Source organism: Cotesia glomerata, linkage group LG1, assembly GCF_020080835.1.
Source record: "Cotesia glomerata isolate CgM1 linkage group LG1, MPM_Cglom_v2.3, whole genome shotgun sequence".
Lineage (NCBI taxonomy): Eukaryota > Metazoa > Arthropoda > Insecta > Hymenoptera > Braconidae > Cotesia > Cotesia glomerata.
This window is the reverse complement of record NC_058158.1, coordinates 26,122,844-26,148,962: the sequence shown is the minus strand read 5'-3', so window position 1 is coordinate 26,148,962 and position 26,119 is coordinate 26,122,844. Positions and strand designations below refer to the sequence as shown.

The following is a 26,119-nucleotide window of genomic DNA, read 5'->3' as shown; positions in this document are numbered from 1 at the left end:
ATTGAAATCTCCTTTTTCTTTCATCAACTTTTTCATTTCCGCGCCAGCTAGCATTCGCCGAGAATATTTTCATACAGAAGTAGAAAACACCTACAGAACTCTACACTGTATCTAAATTATTCTTCTTACTCATGTTTTTTTTTAATAAAGAACACGAGTTTTTTTTTTTTTTTTTTTTTTTCATTATTACTTACAAAAGAAAATTCTATGACATTAAAACTGAAAGCATTGAAATATACAATAGTAAGATGTCTTTAATACTAAAAGAACATGTACTAAATGAAAACTTCTGCTTGTATATGAAATAAACTATGATTGGAAAATGTGATTGTTTAGAATATATTAAACAGAAGGATAGTTCAGGACATCTAAATGGAAAACTATTAAATACAAGATTACGAAAGTTATTCTTTTCGTGCTGGTGACAATAAATCTCTGAATCAACACAATTTGCCGTACGAAAGTTCTGTACTTTCGATAGCTTGAAATTGCTTGGGAATACCAAATGCTATGAGAAACTTTGACGTTGATGATATTAGTGATTTCTAAGAGTTGATAGGTTACATCAGTAATAATACCGACTCATTTAACTTGTTTTAATTTAAATAAGATTTTTATTGATTATGTAAATTGAACTTGGTTTGAGAATTAAATTATCTCGGAAAAAAATAAATGCAAATGAAAACTTTTAACTCCCACCAATTCTTAAGAATAATTAAGAAAAGATTGTGCTATTGTAATAAAAAAGTTTTTTTGTGAATAAACTTTTTCTTAATTATTCTCTGTAATTTTAATTATAGGTGTTGATTGTTCCATAAAAAATAACTTTCTTATTCGTCAATTATTTAGATGCTCCAACTATAACACTGCCGAGATGCAATTGTTATAAAAATGAACATTATACAGCTTAGAAATCTGTGAAAAGATTTTTGGTATGACCATATTTAAGATATATAAGTCTGATCTGGTCTTATATGTTTATATCAGATCATATGTGTGAAACAATAATAATTTTTTATCTTTTTTAAAAATGTATACCTCTATTAAGATTTTTTATTAAACAAAAATTGGTTTAGTACTTGATTGAATTAAAAATCAATGACAGATAAGCTCCTTAGAAGAGTAAAAAATGATCTTTTTGACATATCAACCGTGAAAGTTGGATTTTCAAGCAACACACAGAGGGCGCAAAGAATATGATTTCTGACACTCTATAGTTTAGTTAATTTACCTCGTACAAGTATCGAAAAGTAACTTCTATCTCTCTATCTGTCTCTACATTTCTGCACGGCTGCTAAAATACGCTATAGATAAGTCGAATTATTTTTTAATTCGACAAACGTCCGCTGGGTGGAGTAAAAGTCGCAAAAAAAAATTTTAGCGACAGTTGAATCTTATAAACGACTTTAACATATACGTAGATTTAATCCGTCGCTATTTAATATCGTGTGACAAGCTTTGTGTTTAAATTATAAAGTTATTAATAAAAATGAGTGAACTATTAACAAAAACATTAACTTCACCTAATTTAACTATTATGGAAATTACTTTAAATAAAATAAACAATGATAAAAAATTTTTCACGGTTCTTTCAAATCCAACTTTCACAATTGATATGACAAAAAATTATGTTCGATACTTTATGCTCAAAAGTAGGGATCCTGACAAACTTGAAGTGAAGGCACGCGTTTGAGACTATGATACATTCTCATCAAGACCTCGTACTATATCCGAACTCGCTACGCTCGTCCGGATAAATAACTCGGTCTTTATAAGAATGCGCCATAGCCTCAAACTCGTGACGTCACTTCAAGCCGTCAAAATCCCTGCCTTTGCGCATACGTATCGAAAGTAACTATTATATTAGAACTTTACACTTCAAAATTAAGTCTTGTAAGGAAACGATTTAGCAATCTTGCGCCCTCTCTTCAAAGTTTTCAATACTACCTTTGGTCCGAAAATTCTACACGAGTATATAATAATCAGCTCTAATGTCGGCATATCATCATATACTTTTTACTATGGCCTGATATCTGCATAGATAGTTTTTTGATGTGGCCATATATGTCCTGATATGGAAATTGATCATATTAGGGTCTATATCCGGATATATCCATAAATGTCTTAATATGTTCTGACTTAGCCTAGTATGGAAGTTATTTACATCAAAACATATCAGGTTATAACCATTTAAGGCCATATCAGAAATTTTTTTCATGGGAAACTATATTCAAATTTTCGGTACTCAACATTTTTAACGTTCGTCACTTGCCTGGATAATCGATTAAATAAAATTTCGCTGAGATCAATGGTAGTGAGATATCGATTTCATCAGATTAATTAATATGAAGCTTTACAACTACCATTAATGGCTACATTAATATCTCTCTTCCTCTCTCTCACCCGAAACGACTATTCATCAACCAATAATATACAAAATTCAAAATTAACAATATTCACGCTGGTTTGAAGCATCATTCTTTAATATAATTCACATGAATTCGATTCATTTATTAGTATTAATTGAAAAGCTTTACATTAATATCAATATGACCATTAATAAAATAATATTCTTAGATTTTACTAACCTATAATTATAATTGGATAAAAAATTAATCTTATTGAAAATTACTGATCATATATGTAAAATAGTGATTGATATAATGAAAACTAAAGTATTTTAATTAATACACTTCATGGAAAATTACTGTTTAAATATGTATACCGATAATTCCAGTGATTTCGTTCTTTCAGAAATTATAAAATTTATTTATTTGCTTGAGCGATTAAATTTAAAAATGAATGGAAATATCTTTTTTGCTAATTATCATAGACTAATATTATCACCTATTTCCTATTTTTATTCCTAGTGAAAAACAAATTATAATTTTTCAATCGTTTCTCAATCAGTGCCTGTAATAAAATTAACTATGAATTTTATATATTTGAGTTGTGAAAAAACGATTAAAAATAAACGCTTTGAATGTGAATTATAAATAAATTGTGTTTTATGTGTTTATTTATCTATACTACTATTATAAAGCAAAAAGATTTGATTGTTTGTTTGTTTGTTTGTTTACATTGAATAGGCTCTGAAGCTACTGAACTGATTTGAAAAATTCTTTCACTGTTAGGAAGCTACACTATCCCCGGGTGATATAGGCTATATTACATTATAATTTTTAAATTTTTGTTAAATATCCGCGCGAAGCCGGAGTGGGCTGCTAATTTTTAATAATTTTTATTTATTTACAATTATAAATAGTTTGTATTTGATGTGAGAGTAAAATATTCAACATTTGCCCTCGTATCATTTCATTCAGACATAAACGGTGAATTTTGGTATTCAAAAACAAGTAACGGTTCTCAAGTAATATCATGAATTAGAATTTGTTTCGACTTGGGTGGAGAATTTGTATTGTAATTCTTCCGCACATCATACGTATATATTTATTATTTATATGTTTCACGCTCCGTTGCGTGGAAATATACAAGAGCGAATTTTCAGATATTGTTTGAGGAATAAAGCTTTTTGAACCAAAAAAAGGTTACATGAAATCAATTACGATCTTTTTTTTTCCTTCTGCATTTTTTTCTCAAAATTATGTATTAATATCAGGACGAGCTTTGATGTCTGTAGATACATCATAATTTTTATTTCAAATTAAAATAGTATTTCACTGATTGCCTAAATTGATAGTAAAAACTTAATTATAGAATATGCGATTAAAAAAAAAAAAAATCAATACATAGCTTAATTTAAAAAATTTTGAATTGTATTACTCGTGATATTAATTCATGCATAAAACCATAAGCCACTTATAAGAGGGAATTCTGATATTAAAAGCTTTAGAAAGTCCTAGTTGGGATGGAGTTATGAAGTTTAAATTTTAGTAAGTTTTAACTTTCAACAGTTTGGGCTTTGAAAGTTACAAGTAATCGATTTTGAAAATCAATGAACTTGAATAAACTCATCATTAGTTATTTAATCCCGTGAAAAGAAGTTCTGAAAAAGCGAAAAAAAATTTTTTCATGTGTTATTTACAAAGGATAAAAAAATCCTTGAGCATCTCGTAGAGTTGAGATATCGAGCTGCTCTTTTGGGAAAAATTACCCGACTAGAAATTTCAGTGAGGCAGTGATTTGGCGCAAGTAAGGCATGCCGAATTCCAAACTTGCAGTAAGTGAGGCATCCAAACCAGGCCGAAGTTTGGGATGTAACGCAGTTGCGAGGCTCAGCCTAACTTGGCTTCCTGATTAGGTTGCAGTTTGGAAACCAAATTCGCAACGAAGAATCCAAATCTAATTCTTTCTTGATTTTTAGCTTTTTTAGTATCAAGCGAAAATTAATAATAACAAATGCTTATTTTTTTATCTTCTTTTACTATTTTAAGTATAAATATTAAATTTAGGACTAAATTTTTTAAATATTTCATGAATAAAAAAAAAAACAAATTCTTTGTTGCTTTTATTTAATATTATTTTTTATTTAATTTTATTTTTCTGTAATTTTTTTTGTTTTTGGAGCGTTTTTAATGTGAAGAGGTTTTTGATTGGTAGATTTGATAAGTCAAGGGGGAAGGAGATGATGGAGGAGTTAGATACACTAATCACACATAACACTTAACTTTACTTCACACTCGCCTTAATAGTAATTATAATTAGTAATTATTAATTATTAAAAATCGTACATGTCGAACGCGAGACTCGAACACGGTACCCGACGCAGGAGGGCCCTATACCTTACCGCAACGCTACGCCGATGATGAGCGACCTCTTACTTCAAGATACTTATAAGCACAACCAATGTTCGGCTTGCCTAATTTAAAACAAATAAGATTCGAATTGGGCTAGCCTAAGTTCGGAAAGCCAAGTTCGCTCCAAACTAGCAAAACTCAGGTTATCGTTACTTGAAACCAGTTCGGCGTTCCCATGATATATCAGACTTAAGGAATCCATGAAACTTTCCTAGTTACGTTCAAATATGGCAAGCCAAACATTTCGTTCTGCCTACCTTGGTTTTTATGAGGTACAACCTAGGCAAGCCAAACTTGCCCCGAATTGGTTCTTCGGCATATGCCTCACTGAAATTTCTAGTCGGGTACATGAGACACCATGTTTATATGTACAATACACAAATACTCTCATAAATACACACTTTTATATGTATAGAACTAAAAGGCTTAACCTTGGAAAGACTTAAAGCCAAATATCTTCTCCCACTCCGTTTTAGAGTACTTTGGCAAGAAACGCCGAAGTTCGTCAAACGTTAGGAATGCCTAACTTGCAGGAAATTATAAAATCCAAAGGTCTATGGAAGTTCGGTTTGCCAAACTTGAAAGTAATTGGGGCCATCTATGGTAAGACGAAGTTTGGCGAATGTTTGGAATACCTAACTTGCAGGAAATTATAAAATCCAAAGGCTTACGAAAGTTCGGTTTACCAAACTTAAAGGTAATTAGGGACATTTATGGCAAGCCAAACTTCGGCAAATCTTTGGTTATCGTTACTTCCAGCTAGTCAGGCATTCCAAAGGTTCGCCGAAGTTCGGCTTGCCATAGATGTCCCAAATTACATGCAAATTTGGTATGCCAATCTTCGTTTTGCCTAACGTGGATTTAAGAAGGCACAAATTAGGCTTGCCTAAGTTAGGCAAGCCAAACTTGCCCCTCACTAATTGTTCGGCATTTCTCACTACAATTTCTAGTCGGGTATATTTTCACACGCCGCCGAAACTTTTGAGATGGAAAGAGAATAGCTTTTTTTGGATCACCTTATCAGATACTTGATGGTTTAAAAAAGTTCCTCTGTGGTATAGTGTGATGAGAAAGCATTCATTATTGTCGGAAGGGTGATATTATTATCAGATCATTATTTAGCATAGAAATACTATATCAGAATGACCAAAAAAAAATGTTTGAATTTTTATATCTTGACAAAAAAAACGATAGTGTTACTTTTTTTTTTTTATTAATGAAAATAATACTCTTTTTTATTTTGTTAGTTTTTTTTTCCAATTCTGTTAAGGTAGTTCACTCGGGAGATATAGTTTGTGCTATATTTCTTTCTTTTTCACTCGCTAGTGCTGCCTTTCTCACGAGTTATCTCTTATTCGCTTTTACTAATGGTTATTTTTGTTTAACTAGCCAGTTGATTAACAATTTTAAAAAAACTACATGGTAAAAATTTTCAAAATTTTTTTGGATTATTTTAAGTATATTATTCTAACAGATATCAGTTTTTTGAAACGATTTCAAAATCCTTTCAATGCAATAATCATTAATATTTGTGATTTTCTCACTCTCCACCCATACTATCTGTGCTAAAATGTTATTTTTAATTACAATTATGTCATTTCTGGTATGGTCAATTGATTTCAAATTTCAACAGCCTATGTAATGCGTATTCTATTACCCATATTTAAAATTTCGAAAACTTCTTAAAATTTTACATTTATGACGGAACTCACCTTAAGTACTTTAACTACCTTAAGAAATTCGTACAATATAACAGTAATTATTATAACGAATTTATTAGTAAACGTTATTTTTAAATTGTAGAAAAAAAAAACACCTATAATTCGAGCTCGAAAATCTAGTGGTTGTTAAAACATACTTTTTTGAAAATTTTTTATTGTGATATTTTCCAATCGAATCAATTGTTTTTAATGGAACTTGCAGCATTTTTTTTAAGCAAAATAAAAATTTTTACCACCTACCAAACGATTCGACGTGAAATTTTAAAGTTATATTAGAAAAAAGTTTTTCATTTAATTTAAATAAATTAAATATCTCTCGAACAAATCGGCCGATTTCGATACAATTTGCAACAATCAACGCAGTTTTGCGCCCAAAGAGATAATTTCTTACTCGCTAAACGATCCGAGAAGGAATTTTTAAGATATAAAAAAAAAAAACACTTTTTTTCAAATTTTTCCACGATTTCTCTCGAACAAATGAACTGATTTAATTGTGGTTTGTAGCAATCAATGTTGTTTATTAATGTTAAGAGCTGATTAGTTTTTAAAATTGATCGATACACTAGTTTAATGTTAAGTTATCGCCAAAAAAACTTTTTTTGAAAATTTCATTTTTGAGATTTAATTGACGGCTCAGATAAATTTTTATTTGATCCTTATTCACTCAAATATTTATAATATAATTCATTAACTGAACAATTGTTACATTTTCAACAGTTGCTGCAAAATAATCTTTCAATAGCTAAGTATTGTTTGTGTAATAAGTTGCTTTGTTTACAGCAGAAACAGTAAATATTTATCTGAATTGTTATTATTCGATACGGTTGAAATAATAGCATAATCAACGAATCGTTTATAACGAGCAACTTTATATATTTCTTGTGAAAAGTAGATCAAGGCTCTAGTCGATTCTTGTACACGATTAAGGAATTCACTTATTGCAATAATGTTTGGCGGCATTTACTTTCTTACATATACACTGTGTACTTAGAAAATAATAGACAATGGCTAATATACAACATTTTGTAATAGATTGTTTTTTATAAAATATTGCGAGAAAAATAATTAACTTTTATCTGATTGACACTTATCTGTTTAACAGCTCAGAATAATATTTTAATCTTTTTTGTTATAGTTTCTAATTAATTTGGTCAATGAAATTGGAAAATAGTGAATTTTTTTAAGGTCACCATTTTATATAACTGAAAAATTAAAAAAATCGCTAAAATTGGTGCTATGTGGCGTGCAATACACTGAGAAAAAAGGATTTTGACAATCAGTATATCAGGTATTTTGATAATTAAAATACCACGTATTGTGATTATCTAAATATGTCAGTTCAAGACCTATACTCTGTGCAGTGATCCACTCTTATAATTTAGATGAAAAATATGAAAATATATCATGTAAACAAACTATTCGTAACGTGATTGGTCGAATATATCATGAGCATGAAAATATATGCAAACTCTCTAGTCAGACGCGCGCTTGCGCGCGCAAATTTGAATTCTAGTACCATAATATATGCGCTGTCACTGCCATCAACGTTTTAACACTGTCAGTCAGTTTATTTGATTTATGCACTAGTGAAAATGGAGTTCAACTAATATTTATTATATTAGCTTGAAAAAAATTTATTATTACACTTTTAATTTTAATTTTTATTTGTTTTGTTCGTTTTAAAGGTCAATTCATTTGTGCCAGTAAAGTGAGGTTATAAACATCTAATAGTGCGTTATATTGGTATACTGATAATCAGTACATCTAGGTATTGTGATAATCAGTAAACTTATTGTGATTATCAAAATGTCACGTATTCTTAGTAGCACAACACCAAGTATTTTGATTATCAAAAAAAATATCCTTAGTAGCAAAATACTTTTTTCTCAGTGCATCAATGATTCGAATTTTTTCTAAAAATTAAAGTGAAAGACTAATTTAGTGATCATTATTTAGTACAATAATAAACAAAATCCGTACAAGAATAGACAATGGTCTTTTTCGATCTGTACAATGAAGTATGATGGAAATAACACTAAGTAGATAAAAATCTAGAAAGAGAGAACAATAAAAAAGTAAGCTCAACATAGAAAGCTGTTTGAAACGTACGGTTTCACGTAAATAACAACATTGGATGTACCACCGTCATTGGCAGGATATATAGCACGTGTGTGAGCGAGTATTATGAATTCAACGGATGTTCCGAGATCGTGCTTCAAATATGAGCTTGATACAACTATTGGATAGCTGACAGAATGCGTCTGTTTATTGACACTAACTTATCGGATGCAGTTTTAAGAGAGCACTATGATAGTAAAGAATAGTGAGGTATTTTATGGCATTAAACACGTATATGTTATGTGTCGCATAAAAAAATCTAGTATGTGAAGAAAATGTAAAATTTTTGTACGTTTGCTAAATTCGACGCATGCTACTTAATCTTTCAAGTCACGCTTGATCGCACGCTTCGACAAGAGTACCTTCATGGATTCAATGCAAATTGACGTACAAGATCTGCATAGATACTCGTTAGATCAAATTCGCTTGTGTCATGAATTACGATGAATAAATCAAATTATTTTAAGCGTTTAACTTACAATCAACCGTTTTGTAGAGAACAATTAAAAGTTAACTGTTGTTGTTATATGATCAGAAGAATAAACAGAGGAAATGTTTTTTTTAAGGATATTTTAGAATATTTCTACATGAGCCTAAACTTAGGCTCATAAATAAGTGAGCATATAAGTATTATATAATTTCTTTCCTGAAAATTACTGAAACATAGTTTTTTTAACTTCCTGCTAAGAAAATTAAAAATTTTCGAAATTCGGGATTATTGGTTTTACCACATTTTTCGAAAATCGAGTTTTCATCAGATCTCGACGATTTGAGGTCCTAAGAAGCTTCCTTGACTATTCCCGCGATGAAGTCTGTATGTATGTATGTATGTATGTATGTATGTATGTATGTTCGTGTGTGTGTGTGTGTGTATGTGTATGGATGCATGTAAACCTTTCATAACTTTTGAACGGCTTGACTGATTTAATCGCGAATGGTGCCATTCGAAAGGGCTTGACTGAACTTAGATTATGGATACAATTTAGACTGATTCGGACCAATAGATTTTGAGAAATCTAAAAAAAACTACAAAAAAAAATTTTTTCAAATGTGGTTTTTTTGGAATAACTTTTAAACGGCTCTACCGATCGATTCTAAAAACTAATCAGCTCTTAACATTAACCCTAGACTAGTCAACGTAGGAGCGTGATGCCACGCTCACTTATATTTATTTTACTACATCTTCAATATTTACTAAAATTATTCAAAAAAATTTGACTTTGTTCCTTGGACATTTTAAAATATATTAATAATTTTTTCAAACATTTTCGAAAACGTTAAATTGCGGGGCTTTTCTCATCGCTTCACCAGAGTTGTAAGTAGTTTTTTGTCCGCGGCGTTGCCAAAAACACCTTTAGTCTCTGCCTGTCAAACGTGTATAAACTGGCAACACTGTACACTCTAAAAGCATTGCGGCAAATCTCTCATCACTTGACCAAAGTCGTTAGGTCGCGTTTGTTGACCAGTCTAGGGTTAAAAAACCAAAAGAAAACCCAAAAATATGTTTTTTTTCGGAATCACTTCGGAATTTCTAATTCAATCAATTGAAGCTAGGGGTGTGTGAATAATTCGAACTTACGAATTATTCGTTCCGAATCGAATATTAATATTATAACACCCCTAATTGAAACTTAAGAATCGTTTATGAGGCTTAAAAAACTGCGTCGAATGCCGTCAACCACATGAAAATCGATTTATTCATTCAAAAGTTATTTCGGTTTGAAAATATAAAAAATAGTGTTTTATTAAACATCTATCAGATTTTTAAGCTCGGAGAGCTCAAACGACACGAAATTTATATTTTTGAGCTCGAAGAGTTTAAAAACGTAATTAGTGCAATTTTGAGCGCTTATTTATAAAATTAGCGGGAAGTTGCAGGGATGGCCTTTAGGGTCAACCGTTTTCCTAATTTTTAACTTCCCGCTAAGAAAATCGAAGATTTTCAAAAATCGGGAAGTTATTGTTTTCACCCCGTTTTGCAAAAATCGAGTTTTCATCAGATCTCGACGTTTGAAGGTCACAGGAAGCTTCCCTGACTATCCCCGCGAGGTTGTCACGGTGTCTGTATGTATGTATGTATGTATGTATGTATGTATGTGTGTGTGTGTGTGTGTGTGTGTGTGTGTGTGTGTGTGTGTGTGTGTGTGTGTGTGTGTGTGTGTGTGTGTGTGTGTGTGTGTGTGTGTGTGTGTGTGTGTGTGTGTGTGTGTGTGTGTGAAAGTATGTGAACCGCTTATAACTTTTGAACGGCTTGACCGATTTCATCGCGGTTGGTGCCATTCGAAAGGGCTTGACCAAACTTAGATTTTGAAACTAATTTGGACCGATTCAGATTATTAGATTTTGAGAAATCTTAAAAAAACTGAAAAAAAAATTTTTTCAAATGTGGTTTTTTTGGAATAACTTTTAAACGGCTTAAAGGTTCAATTCCAAAAACTAATCAGCTCTTAACCTTAAAAAACCACGTCGATCGCCACCAGTACGGTCAAAATCGGTTGATTCGTTCGAGAGATATCGTGAACGAAAGAAAACCGAAAAAAGTGTTTTTTCGGAATAACTCCAAAATTCCTAGCGCGATCAATTCAAAATTCGAGATTTTTTGTGAGGCTTAAAAAACTGCGTCGAATGCTTCTAACCGCGTAAAAATCGATTTATTCATTTAAAAGTTATTGCGGTTTGAAAATTCAAAAAATAGTGTCTTATCAAATCTCTATCAGACTTTTGAGCTCGAAGAGCTTTAAAACATAGGAAAGCAATCTCTTTGAGCTCGGAGAGCTCAAAATAACCCATAAATTGTATTTTTGAGCTCGAAGAGCTCAAAAACGTCATTGGTGCAATTTTAAGCGCCTAAGTATGGAATTAGCGGGAAGTTGCAGGGATGGCCTTCAGGGTCAACCGTTTTCCTAATTTTTTTTTATGTAACTTTTGATGGCAATCATAGAATGTATTAAATATCTTTTACGGACATTGTAGAACAGGTCTGTATGAACTTAAACCTTGATTCATGACGGAACGAGATTATATTGTGAATGTATGATCCATTTATTAACGCGGCGTAGGTTAATCAGGACAATTTTTACCGATGATAGCAACTCCTGTGATGCTATTGCAATAATAGCTTGTCATGCCGTACTTACGTGCGTCTAAAAATATTACTTATTCCTCAACCCAAGCGTCTCAAAATCAAAATTGTCAGATATTTCTCTTTTCTAATCTGTACAATTAAATATTTATATGCAAAGTCTAGTGTAATGTTAAACTTAATTAAGGTAAATATGAAACTAATATATTAAAAGTGGATATTGCAATAATGATAGATCGTTGTAAAATTACAATATAGAACAGATTAGTTAAAGTTGTTAAATGTGTGATTTACAAGTATGATAACATGCTACTACATTGTGGTAACATGGAAGGTTTCCGTAGCTTTGAATTCTAGAATATTAATAAAAGCGACTGTATGAAAGTAACAACTCTGGTTGTGACATCTCGTTATGCTACCAAGTTGGCATGGTAAAGCTGTGAGGGCGAAGATTATAGAATATTTACTGAACCCATGCTGTGAACAAAAAGTTATATTTAAAGTGAATGTGTTGCATACTGATCACAACAGAGTACATACAGTCAAAATCTATACTTTAAAAAAAAAGTGTAAAATATTTAGTACTAAGTGGTGTGAATTAAATTATACTGTCAGTACGAATCATAAAAGATTTGACATATTATTCTACTACTACCGAAAAATCCAAACGGTTACAAACGAAAGTATTCAGAGATGAGATACTGTTAATACTGTGTTTTTAGCAACAATTGAATTTAAAAAGTCGGACTGAAAATATTCTAAAAAAATTCAAAATATAATCTAGAGCAATCTATTTATTCGTGCCGAAAATAAACTTTTGAGTTTATAAAGATAGGCTATAATGATGATCTTGTACGTGACTTAGTAATGGAGTATAAAAATCGATTTGTGGTAAGTTAAGTCGGCTCTGGAACGCATTTGCTGATGATACTCCGCTAAAACCCTCGCTCGAGAACGCTAACACATTATACGTTATCTCAATTTTCTTTTCATACTGGTGACCTGACATTTCACAAACCTATAAAGAACAGTGATAATTCGAAGTGAGAATGTAAATGCGGTGGCACTTGGCCAGGTCTCATTTTCAAATGTACGGAAGAACCCGAGATAAAAGTTATCTTTAGATTTAATCTCTGTCAAAGTAGATAAAATTATTCCATATCTACGAACACCCGACAAAAATCTCTTTTCAATTTTTTTGAATGCTCCACAAGTTATTTTTATTAAGTATAGTGTCATTTTTACTGTATAATGAATTATAGGCTTTTAATTAAAAAAAAAAAAAAAAAAAGGACTGAACACAGATGCTAAGAAAAAAAATGACCGTTAGTTCAACTAAATAATAACTTTTACTTTGATTTTACTTTTTAAGAAATAGTATGGATGTAACATTCATAAAAATATTATATTTTTACAAGAGAAGACAAAAATGAGTTTTGGTCTTTCATTGTAAAAACGAATATCCGTGTAAATTAAAAGATGTTAAGTTCGCTATATTTTAAATTTGGTATTTTTGCTCAGAGTGAATCCAAGTTTTGCTCTAGTCAAAGTACACATCGCTGTGGGGATTTAACTTATATATTTTCTTCACAAGAATACCAGTTTCTTTACTGAAGCAAAAAAATTATTTCGAGGATAGATACTTTTTTACTAAAATCAATGTTAAAAGTGATAACTTTATAAGTTTGAAAAGAAAAGTTGAAAAAAATTATTTTTAAATTCTTTAAATTCTTGAAAAATAAATATTAGATCCTTGATTCGTCAATTAATTCACATCCATCTCTTTTTTGTAATCTTTATTTTTTAGTAATCAAAATAAATCTTGTTAAGTTTTACAAGAAAAAAATTTTTTGGAATCGTTGAAAATTAAATTTTTATAAATTTATGTTCTTCTCAATAATTTTTAATTCTATTTTAATTTATTAAAAAATATTGATTTTCTAAAGTTGTATTTAAAAAATTAAAATTAATTTAAAACTAATTTTTTTTTTTTCATCAAAGTGTTTTATTTTTATTTATTTTTTTTTTTTTTCAATTATTTAATAAGAATCTGTTCACAATGTATTATTATCTTGTAAGAATTATATAGTCTATTATTTTTCATTTCTATATGATAGATACAAAAGAATACTTATGTAGAATACATATAATCCGAACAAAAACAGTTTCACTGTAAAAAAATCACGCCAAGTCCACGTTCATAAGACTATTAAGAAAAAAAATTTTTATTTCTTTACAAAAAGATATAAAATAAAAAATCAAAAAATCCAAGTAACCGATATGGTTGTATATGATTTTCGGAAATTAAAAAAAATTTTGTTGTAAATTTAAAAATTAAAAAAAACAGTGGTTACGAAATATTTCACTTTTTATGAAATTCCTAAAATCTATCTACTAGGACTTTTAAAAAAAATTGAAGTACACAATGACGCACACCAAGTACGTTCCAAAATTGTTTCTTTTAATTTTTAAATTTACAACAAAATTTTTTTTAATTTCCGAAAATCATATACAACCATATCGGTTACTTGGATTTTTTAATTTTTTATTTTATATCTTTTTGTAAAGAAATAAAATTTTTTTTTCTTTATAGTCTTATGAACGTGGACTTGGCGTGATTTTTTTACAGTGAAACTGTTTTTGTTCGGATTTCAGTATTTTTTGTAATTATAATAAAAATTGACAATTTTAATTTAATACATTTCCGGCGGCAAACTATCCCCTTTAAGCTATATTTCATGTAAAAGTTATTCTTGCGCTGCCTGGCACGTGTAATTGCAAGCTATCAAATATCTTTTTCTCACTGTAGTTTCCCTTCTATTATAAGATTAGCATGCACCCTTATATTATTTAGTCTCTGGCCGTCCGCTTTTTACATAAGAAAAAAGTTAAAATCTAAAAATCTGGGTCGCTATAGTTTGTGCTGATTATTTTTAATAATTTTAAATAGAAATTATAAAGATAATTGATAATAATCAAGTAATACGCATTATAAAAAGCATGAACTACTATTATAAAATATCATATAAAAAAAAATCAAAGTAAATTTGAAAAAAAATTTGTAACCTCAAAAAACCGTTCTGCTTACGGTATATACTCACTCGGTAGTCTGGCTTGAGAACGGAACTTGGCGCCAGACTCACGTCTCACGATTAATTATATCGAGTCTGTTGATTTACGTAAAATATGTGAAAATGAACATGACCATACCTATAAACTGATAATTTTATCTCTTCTATCGGATACTTTTATATTTTAGAGATAAATATATGAAAAAATGAATAAAATAATTGTATTCAAAATGTTTTCCTTACTATTGAATTTTTTTACAATAACTTTTCGATGAACTTTACAATTCAGAGGACCTCGATATTATTCATACTTCTAAATTAATTTCATGAAACCAGAAACCAATCTTCTATTTTCACATTGACATTCGTTTTTTATAGTAAAAACTCTTTTTCATAATTCTCCTCGTATTTATAACCGTATTTATAGGGGTTACCCTACTGTGATTTCGGAAATTACAGCAAAACTTTCCACAAAGCTTCAAGAGATTGGATGTTCCATTGAAATTTCTGCAATTAAATCAACGCAGCGTTACGAGCCCTCTTATAAGAGGTATGTCTCAATTGTTTCTGGAATTTTCGTTTTAAGTTACTTAACGCATAAATTACTTTAAGTACAATATTCTAATCAACCTACCGGAAAATTTGATATATATATATTGTCCAACATAACCTTAAGCACAAAAGCATCTTACTACGATTGTTATATACATTATTATTTGCGCCATCAAAATTAATTTTTTAAGTTTTTGCTTTAAATATTTTAATCCTATGAAAGATTTTTTGTCTTATTTATTTAACAGGCGAGACCATCTTTTTCTCGCTTTGCTCTCACGGAGTTCAACGGAACTATCTTTGTCGCACTCCCAACAGCAGAGCAATTGCAGTTTCGATTGGTTTCACGAAACGAATGAAATAAAAAAAAAAACGATTTGTGGTGAAATAGTTTATTAAATTATCTATTATCTCTAAAAACGTTTTTTCAAAATTTACATTCGTTTCGCTAAGCCGATTGAAACTGCAATCACTGGTCTCGGCTGTTAACTATTTTAAAATGCGGCGTACAAATATTTAATTTAAGTGAAAAAACACAGAGTCTAAAATATCTGACAATACTAGGGCTGTAAGACATTGTTATCTTGATGAAAACGTTTTAAAGTTATAATAAATTCATTACGACCGAGATAGAACGAAATATAAAAGGTTAAAGTTAAAATTACTTGAACTCTAAGCCGAGATATTATCTTGAAATATTATCCATACCATGAAATTGATTTTCACGGATAGACAATTACGAGTTGGTATCAAAAGTTCGAAAATGAATCTGAGTTATTCTACTATTTTAAGAAAACACGAACCGAAAAATAAATAGAAATGAACTATTTTTGTTAGATGTAAATTCTTGCGCGTGATGGGCATTTCTCCGACTTTCACAATAAAAATACAATTTAGATTGACTTTTGCGTCAGAGGGTTAATCTCACTTCGTAGAAAAATAGTCTCACTATTGTAGATTCTATATTAAGAATTTAGCAATATTTAGAGTCAAATATATGTAGAAGCGAAAAAATATTCGTTCTAAAGTAGTTTTAAAATTTAAAGATATGTTGTCGTAACTTTAAGGATTAAATGAGTAACTAGTATTACTCGACATGCTGTCACCAGATGTCAAAATATAGTTACTGTCTAAGATTGTTAAAAATGTTTTAGCCTAAGTGAGGCGAAAGCCTTAACGAAAGCGAGTGAAAGTAAGAGTGTATGAAGTATGCTGTTTAGAGATGGGGTGTGAGAAGGGACCGCAAGGCCCAAGTAATTATAAGGGATAGTTTAACTTAGTCTAAGAGTATCCGGACTGTAGAGCGGACATGCTCATTCTTTTTGATAAATAAAAACCACGGATATTACATTAAAAATCTGATCTGTTTTGTAATTCCTTTTAATAATATAATAATTAATATTTAAAAAATTTCATAGAAAAAAAATATATATCTTATTTGTGAAATAAATTTATTATGCTACATAAAACTTCTGCAATCGCTAGTTTTTCTGAAAGTACAGTTTCTGACGAACAAAAACATACCTTAGATGTAGATTTACAAGCATGTTTGCACAACAATAGTCTGCGCCTCTATAGCTATATAGTGATATCTTGAAATAATCAATTCAACCTTTAGATTTTTTTCTGAATTGCATTGACCCTGGCTACAATAAAAAAATTCATCAACATTTTAAACCCTTTTAATTTTTTAATATTTAGAATAATTTAAACTGCCCGTAAAAGAATGATGTGGCCTATCGCTGCAAATCTACTCCAAAATAAAATACATTATTTTAACACACATCAATTGTGTACCATACTTTGACGTCGTGAGCAAAATATAGATTTTAAGACACCGTTAAACGTGTAAAAAGTGATTACATAAAAGAATAGTTCATATTGATATAAAAAGAAAAATAGAGAAATCTTGCGATCAAGTGCACCTTCATTTTCGCTACAAGGTTTTCACTAAGGGAGCGATTCTTATAGGTCGTCGTAGCAGAGTTTAAATTGCTACCGTAGTGTTACATTCCAGTTCCCTGGTACAATATTATTGCTGTTTTCACTGTACTACCATTTAATCTAACTAATCTCTAAATAGCTGAATTCTTAACATACTAAAAAATAGTATAGTAGTGGTCATAAAATTTTTGTCTCAGTGTATTGTTTTCTGCATTGTTTAGCATATCAATTTATAAAGGTTCTTTTTCTGTTCTTCATTGAAACCTAAGTTATTATTAATATAAAATAATAGACAAAAATGTTCGGTCATGGTAATATAAAATTATATTGCGACATCATTCTTTGAAATCTTTATTAAAGTTGTTGAATTTAAAAAATTATTGTTGTACTCACCAATTCGGATAACTGGCGGCAGAGACATAACCGTCGTAATAAGGATAACGATCACAGCGAATATAAGTGCCATTATGCTCCACAGGTACGTTTTTCCACGTTATCATTCAGTGCAATCAATTACACATATCTAGAGCACTGCCCACATGTCCCGGTTACTCATCAATAAATCCTAACTGCGATAACTAATTCAAAAAATATATAAAAGAATCACATGAGAATATCTTGAATTGTTTATTACTAACTCTAAAGTATCTGCTACCGTCACCAATAATTCATTATAATCTTCGGCATCTTCACCGCATTATTTTCCATTCATTCGGAGCATTCAATTTTTTTGCTGATCCTCGCTCTTTGAATCCGAAATGAAAGCTGGAAAAAGAAAAAAATGTATGCTAAGACTTATATTTATTACATTATTACACTGTTTATATTATTATCATATATTATCTCTTACATAAATGTTATAAAAAATTTTTGAAGCATTTTAATTTTAAAGTTTAGAAATAAAATTCTGCTCTATATTACTTTTAAATTTTACATAATAAATTCTCACATTTTTTATCATAAAGATGTATACTCATGAGTATGAGGGTAGTAAATTTTTTTACCGATGCCGGATAAACTAATTTATAAATGATTTTAAATCTGCAGTTGAAATATATTTTTTTTCCTCCATCATAAGCCTCTTCCAAGAATGTAAATTGAATTTTATTTGACTAGGCGAACTGAATGTAAATTTTTATTGCATATATTCGTTCCAAGTTCACTTATTTTGACCATGCCCGGTTTCGTTTTTGTCGCTTTTCATTGCATTGACGTACACATGACAGCCTTGACGGTTCATAAATGAGCGTCAGGAATTCACAAAAAATCCGGTAGTACACAACATATTCTACGAATTTTTTTTTTTTTGTGAATTATTTGTGTACAACTGTACAATTTTATTAAGAATTTTTATGTATTCAGTAATTCAGACGACCTGTCAAAATTTTTATTCTTTTACTATCATAAAAATTTCTAGAATAATAAATATCATAAAAAAATTATAACTCACTGTTATTCTTTATCATAAATATAAAATGATTTTGAATAATAGTAAATAAACTTAGCTGGCAATTTTAATGATTGAACGTGATCTAAAGCTCACAATTAAATCTGAAAAAAAAAAAAACTGAAAATCAATTTACTATTGGAAGATAATAATCAGAAAAATGATTGTGCCTTGCTTTATAGTGTAAAATGATGTAAGAAACCCTCCCATGAAAAAAATTTTGAACATGGTCATAAATATTTTGGGGTGATCAAATATGGCTTATACGATAATAATAAAATTATCTGTCATAATTTTTGAAATTTTATTTTCTATCAATGAATGCGTCAATTAACATGTCTTCCTACTCTTTTAAAATGAAATAGTGAAATTTTCACTGATTTTGATAGTGATTCAGTTTTCACTGGTAATTCAGTGATTTTCCAAAATGAATTAGTGAAAATTTCATAAATTAAACCAGTATAGTCAATTCACTATACATATAGGGTATTCCTCTAAAAAATCAGTGAGAATTCAATAATTCATTTGTGTTTTTTAATTTGAACTGCTAAAATAGTAATTTTCACGATGAACCTCGCGAACTAGCAAATCTTATTTCATTGATTGACACAGTAATTTTGTTTTTAATTTCATGTGAGTTTATAGATTTGAAAAAAAAATCTAAAAACTTAAAATACAATTGTTTTAATAATAATTATAATTAGAATTTAATCAGCCTAAGGTCACAAATGACTAGTGAATCTAATTCGAGCCAACAGATGGACGGTCCATCTTCCCTTCTATTCGAGAGTTTTATTCCCTCTTCCCGTTAATTCGATGGAAATCCATCAAACTTGAATACTAGTAAAGCTGGAAGCTTGTGGTATCTGTTCGAGTTATGAAGATGTTAATTGAGTGTAAGTAGGGACTGAGAGTATAAGAATGGACTGAGAAGAGGTGATGGTGGAAGGGGCCCGGTAGCTTAACTGGTAGAACTCCTGACATGTTATCAGGCAGAACCAGGTTCGATTCTTGGCTTGGCAACCAACCCCATTTATTTTTTCAAAGTCTGTCTTTGCTCTCATTCAATTTTCTTTCACTATCTTTCACTCAATTAACATCTTCATAACTCGAACAGATACCACAAGCTTCCAGCTTTACTAGTAATCAAGTTTGATGGATTTCTATCGAACTAACGGGAAGAGGGAATAAAACTCTCGAATAGAAGGGAAGATGGACCATCCATCTGTTGGCTTGAATTAGATTCACTAGTCATTTGTGACCTTAGGCTGATCAAATTCTAATTATATATACAATCGGTCACTGAAAAACAACTCTGAAAAATAATTATAATTTCAGTGTACCTAACTCGTATTATCTTCATTTGTACGTTGAAACTGATATTCTTAGTAATCGTTTGAAAGATTTTTTTTTTCAATTATTGAATATTTCAAATAAAAAAAAGACGCCATTCGGCCACACCCGAAATGGAAGGTTGATTTCATAGAATAAATCATCATCTTGTCTCAATAACTTTCGTTTGACATGGAATGAAATTTATTTTAATATACATAAGTAGTTTATTTTTCTAAAGACTGGCTTTAATAGTTTTATATATATTTTCATTTATTGGCTATCCAGTCTACTACATAATTTTTACTTCTAATTATTTATAATATCGTTAGCCTGTATTCCCTCCAGGCATAAACAATTTCAAATTCGTATCTAAATTTGTCATTAAAGGTAAATTTGACTGAAAAAATAATTCGGACGGCCCAGACCAGGACTCGAACCTGGATCTTCTGGTTACGCGCCAAAGGCTCCACCTGTTAAGCTATCCGAGACACTGTCCAGAAAAATCATTCAGTCACCTATTAATGACAAACTCAACCATGAATATTAAAAAAGTAAAAAATCGGCTTTGAAAATGTACTGACAGGAAGTCAAGGAAAAATCAAAAATTAACATCATAATATATTAGAACTAAAATTCATGGTTGAGTTTGTCATTAATAGGTGACTGAATGATATTTCTGGACAGTGTCTCGGATAGCTTAACAGGTAGAGCCTTTGGCGCGTAACCAGAAGATCCAGGTTCGAGTCCTGGTCTGGGCCGTCCGAATTATTTTTTCAATCAAATTTACCTTTAATGACAAATTTAGATACGAATTTAAAATTGTTTATGCCTGGAGGGAATACAGGCTAACGATATTATAAATAAATAGAAATAAAAATTGTGTAGTAGACTGGATAGCCAATAAATGAAAAAAAAGTTTGGAAAATCCAAAAGTGCACGCCTCATAACGCTCATTCATTTTTTAAGAAAAAAATTAATTGTGTAATTGATTAAAAAAAAAAAAAAAATTACAATTAAGTAATTTCTTACAGTGGATTTTTTATTTTTTTTTAAATATCGGCGCCCTTTTTTCTTGTCATATGTGCACGCAGTCTAAAAAAATCTAGCTTGATCAAGTGGCGCCATAGTTTTCACGTGACAAATAAGAAAAGTTCGTTTGGCTTTGTACGGTTGTATCGTAGTGAATTTTAATAAAAATTCAATTAAAAAAAAAAAAAAAAATACGTAAACTAGGCCACTGATATGAAATACGGACCCAGTTCATTCTTAAACTAATAAAAAAGGTCCGGTCTTGAAATATCAATTTGTTCGGGAGTAATCGTTGGTACATCCAAAATGGGGTGACATCCGGACATTCACGTAATATTTTTTTCAAAACAATATTTTTTTCAAAATAGCAACATGAAATGATTTTAGAAATTAAAAGATGGTTTAATTAAGTGTTTTTTCGGTGTACATCTACTTATATCATTGTATAAGTGTAATATGGTTGTGATAGAGGCATTTAAAGATCACAAAATTGCTTGACCTTCACGAGTCGAGTATAAAGCACAACCTCACGCGCTTCGCGCTATGAGGCGTGCAATATATATAAAAATACATAAGTAGGTTGTATTACACATTGCCTAAAGATGGTTCAATTGAACTTTAAACTTCGATAAAATAACTAATAATTGTCAAAAAGTTAACGTTATATACGTCAAAATAGAAGGAATTTTATAAGCTTTCACAAGACTTTATCAAAAATTAGCCATCTCTTTTCAATCAAAAGTTATACATCAATGAAGTCACCGAAAACGTGATTTTCACTATTTTGATAATTTTAAAGAGCTGCCATTTCTAAACTTATTGAATGATTTCGCTCATCTTCGAACTCATTCAAGGTTATTATCCAAAGAATATGTGTAACAAATTTCATCTGGATCTGTCAAGAATTGTAGACACAATCGCGGCAACATTCCGCGTTATATTACATATATATATATATATATATATATATATATATATATATATATATATATATATATATATATATATATATATATATTAGACTGGGCCAAAAAAATCGACTATTTTTTTTTAACAGTACTGTGAAAATATCGTTCATGATGATAAAAAAAAATTATCGTCAAAGTTTCAGCCCTTAATAATCGTGTTGAGGGGTGTATCGTTACGACTATTAGTTTTTTAACAGATACTGCATTCTTGACACAAAATTCGTACATCATCAATTTTAAAAATTTTCTCATCACATATTCTTGAAGCACATTAGATTCCCTATAAAAAAGCTCTCTTAGTAAATTGACGTAGGACGAGTCGTTTCCTTGTAATCGAGCCTTCAACATTAATTTATTTTTTCAATTTTTTAATTTTGATTCTGGATTTTGGTAACCACTATAAATATCAATTTTTTCATAAAGCAAACAATTATTTTGTACTAAAATTTCATGCTCTACAAAAAAGGTCTCTTATCATTTTTCATCAAATTCACTCCTTTCAAAGTTATTCGTCTTTAAAATAAAATTCACAAGTATTTAACCGTTTATTTTGCGTTAGACATAATTGATTTCTTTTTTTTGACAAATTTAAGACTTAAATAGTAAAAATACCTTTTTCTTCTGCAGATCAATGAATTTTTTTCAAAAAATCAACATTTATCGGGGTATTATCTTAATAAATAAATACATTTTTTGGTCAACCGTTTTCCTAATTTTTTTTACTTAAATATTAATAGATTTTACTAATTCAACCAGTGGTGGTTTTCACTGATTCTATTAATGATGATTCCTACTGATTCTAATAGTGAACTTTATTTTTTACTAAGTCAATCAATGAGTATTCACTATTTTATAATAGTATACTTATAACTGTGACAATTAGTGAAAATCCACTATTTTATTTTTAGAGAGTAACCAAGAAAGGAATCAGCAGTTTATTGAATTAAAAATCGCTATGATAAACTTCCTGAGAGAGTAAAAAAATTATTATTATTATTTCAGCATAAAGATCAGCAAAATCGGCCAATTAGTTTACGAGTTGTGGATGTTTGAAAATTATTTTCATTTACAAAAAATTTTGAATGGTTTCAATCCTACCGAAATAATTTTTCAGCCAGAAAAGTTCAAATTTATTGAATTTATCTTAAAGTTTACATAATTATTTTCAATTTAAGCTATGACTCATCTAATTTTGATAAGATTTTTCTATATGTTTCGTGATTGAGAATCTCAAAAAAAAATTCAACGAATGTAGTTCGTTGGGACTCAGTCTTCTAATAACTCTTGAATTTCATGAAGAATCCTTTTTTTCACTTTTTATTCCTTTAAGAAATCTACCTATCCATGTCGGCGGTCACACCTGATGATGGCATTTTTTTTTGTTTCGTACTTATATAAATGTTTTTGTTGATAAGCTATAAAAAAGTCCTGCATATGACGTTTGGAGAGCTGATATAGTGACGTTACACCCCCTCGTGAGTTATTCACACTTTTACAAATATACTCAAATTTTTCCGTCCTATTGAGCATAACACTTTTGTTTTTGACATTTTTATACGCCGAATAATCATGTCATTGAATAAATAGTGTAGTACAGTAAACATAGCTTCTACATTTCAAAGTAAAAAGTAAATATTCGTCTGCTGACTTTCGGATGGAAAAAGACTCCAAATATTTACTTCGTGTTGAACATTTTCAATTAGGCGAATAAATTCAATTAGTAATCTCTCGTATGTGTTTATTCTCTTTCTAGCAGTAAGTATATGCTATTAATTTTCGATTAATAACCTTTCTTACAGACTGATAAGCTTCAAAATGAATGCGAAAAAATTCATTTTTTTAGGTATCAAGCCGATGATTGATGTAATATTGCTGTCGCGAAAATATGCATGATCGAAAAAGCGATTATCTATATTGAATAAATCAATATTAAGCTCCTCAAAATCGTATCAAGAGTGTAATTAGCTCTGCCTGCTACCGCAGCTTTTTTTTATTCAAATGGGCTTACTTATTTTTAATCGCTTAGATATTTTGCTCGAGGATGAGTTATCACGAGCTTAATGTTCTCGGACCATTATGCGTGACACACATTCTTTATAACTCTCTAACTATTCACGAAAAAAAAAAATTTTATGAAAAAGCAGGACAGTAAAATTGTTCTAGCAACTCAAATTATGTGTGTATATGTGGGTAATAGGGCGTATCTAACGAAATCGATATTTTTTTTCTCGCTAGCTCTACTAAAAATCTTCAGGGTAATAAAAAAAGATGTTCGACAAAATGAATTCTAGAATAAAATAATATAAGATTAATGCGGAAAAAAGGGAGTTAAATTTACTACAGTAAAAGGTTTCTAATGGCATTAATTAGGATAGCATTTTTTTTTCACTGAGTAATATTTTTTTGTTCTACGAGAGGTTTAGTTAATAAATATCTTTTTTTTAAGGACCAAAATTTAGTTACTTTTTAGTTTAACGTACTTTTTCTCTAAGCAATCCAGTGGAAAAATTTTCTGACATGGCAAATTTTCGTTATCTAATCTGATTTGGTCATATAAAGCCCTATCAGGCTATGAATAAAAATAAAATAATAAATTATTATAATTTTTCAATTTTGATTTTTTTTTTTGGAAATATGAACGTTATTAACATTTTGTATTAAAAAAAAATTAGAAAACGGTTGACCCTAAAGACCATCCCTACAACTTCCCGCTAATTCCATACCTTCGAGCTCAAAAATCTATCTTATGTGTTATTTTGAGCTCTCTCAGCTCTAAGAGTTAGCTATTCTATGATTTTGAGATCTTCGAACTCAAAAGCCTGATAGAAGTTCAATAAAATCACTATATTCTTTAAATCTTCAAACTGCAATTACTTTTGAATGAATAAACCAATTTTCACGCGGTTGGCAGCATTCGACGCTATTTTTTGAATCCTATGATTTACTTTCAAACCCAATTTGATCAGATCGAAAATTTATAGAAATTAAAAAAATCCACTTTTGCCGAATTTGTTCAACAACGATAAGTCACGAACCAATCAACCGATTTTGACGTTCTTGAATAAGATCGACGTAGTTTTTTGAGCTCGTATAGTGATATCATGACATCAAAAACGATCCGAAAAGAAATGTCGGAGCTATGTTAAAAAAATTAGGGTGACGGTTGACTCTAAAGGCCATCCCTGCAACTTCCCGCTCATTTTGTACTTAAGCGCTGGAAGTTACACATTACGCTTTTGAGCTCTTCGAGCTAAAAAATATAATTTTTGTATCATTTTGAGTTCTTTGATCTCAAAACTCTAATAGCAGTTTAATTTAACACAATTTTTTGAATTTTTAAACGGCAATAACTTTCGAATGAATGAATCGATTTTTACGCGGTTGGCAGCATTCGACGTAGTTTTTGAAGCTCCATGAAGAATCTTCAAATTTAAATCGATCAAGCCAGGAATTTCGAAGTAATTCCGAAAAAACACTTTTTTCGATAACGATAACTGACGAACAGATCAACCGATTTTAACCGGGCTTGCGGTGATAGACGCGGTTTTTTAATCTCAAGAGCTGATTATATTTTAAAATTGATCAGTAAAGCCATTTAAAAGTAATTCCAAAAAAACCAGATTCCAAAAAATTTGTTTTTCTAGTTTTTTTTAAGATTTCTCAAAATCTACTTGTCCGAATCGTTCCGAAATGTGTTTAAAATCTAAGTTCAGTTATGTTCTTTCGAATAGCGCCAACCGCGATAAAATCGGTCAAGCCGTTCAAAAGTTATGAGAGGTTTACATGCGGCCAGACACACACACACACACACACACACACACACACACACACACACACACACACACATGCAGACATACGGACATACGGACATCATCGCGAAAACATTTAGGAAAGCTTCCTAGGACTTCAAAACGTCAAGATCTGATGAGAACTTGATTTTCGAAAAACCGGGTAAAACCAATAACTCCGATTTTTGAAAATTTTCAATTTTCTTAGCGGGAAGTTGAAAAGAGATATTTATGAGCCTGTATTTTTGTTGTTATTAAAAATATGAAAAAATTGACAGGGTTTGTCTTATAGAATTTCAAAAGTATT

General features: G+C 30.1%; 1 protein-coding gene across 10 annotated transcripts in view; it reads right to left on the bottom strand.

Annotated features, from left to right (window-relative positions):
- The window catches only part of LOC123271688 (glutamate receptor ionotropic, kainate 2), a 294,730-nt gene that overhangs the window by 255,998 nt on the left and 12,613 nt on the right, over positions 1 to 26,119 (bottom strand). For all 10 annotated transcript variants that reach the window (XM_044738125.1, XM_044738076.1, XM_044738085.1 and 7 more), the window contains exon 3: positions 17,639 to 18,010. In XM_044738125.1, the coding sequence (XP_044594060.1) occupies positions 17,639 to 17,711 (73 nt within the window). In that variant the 5' untranslated portion in view covers positions 17,712 to 18,010. The remainder of the gene's footprint in view (positions 1 to 17,638; positions 18,011 to 26,119) is intronic.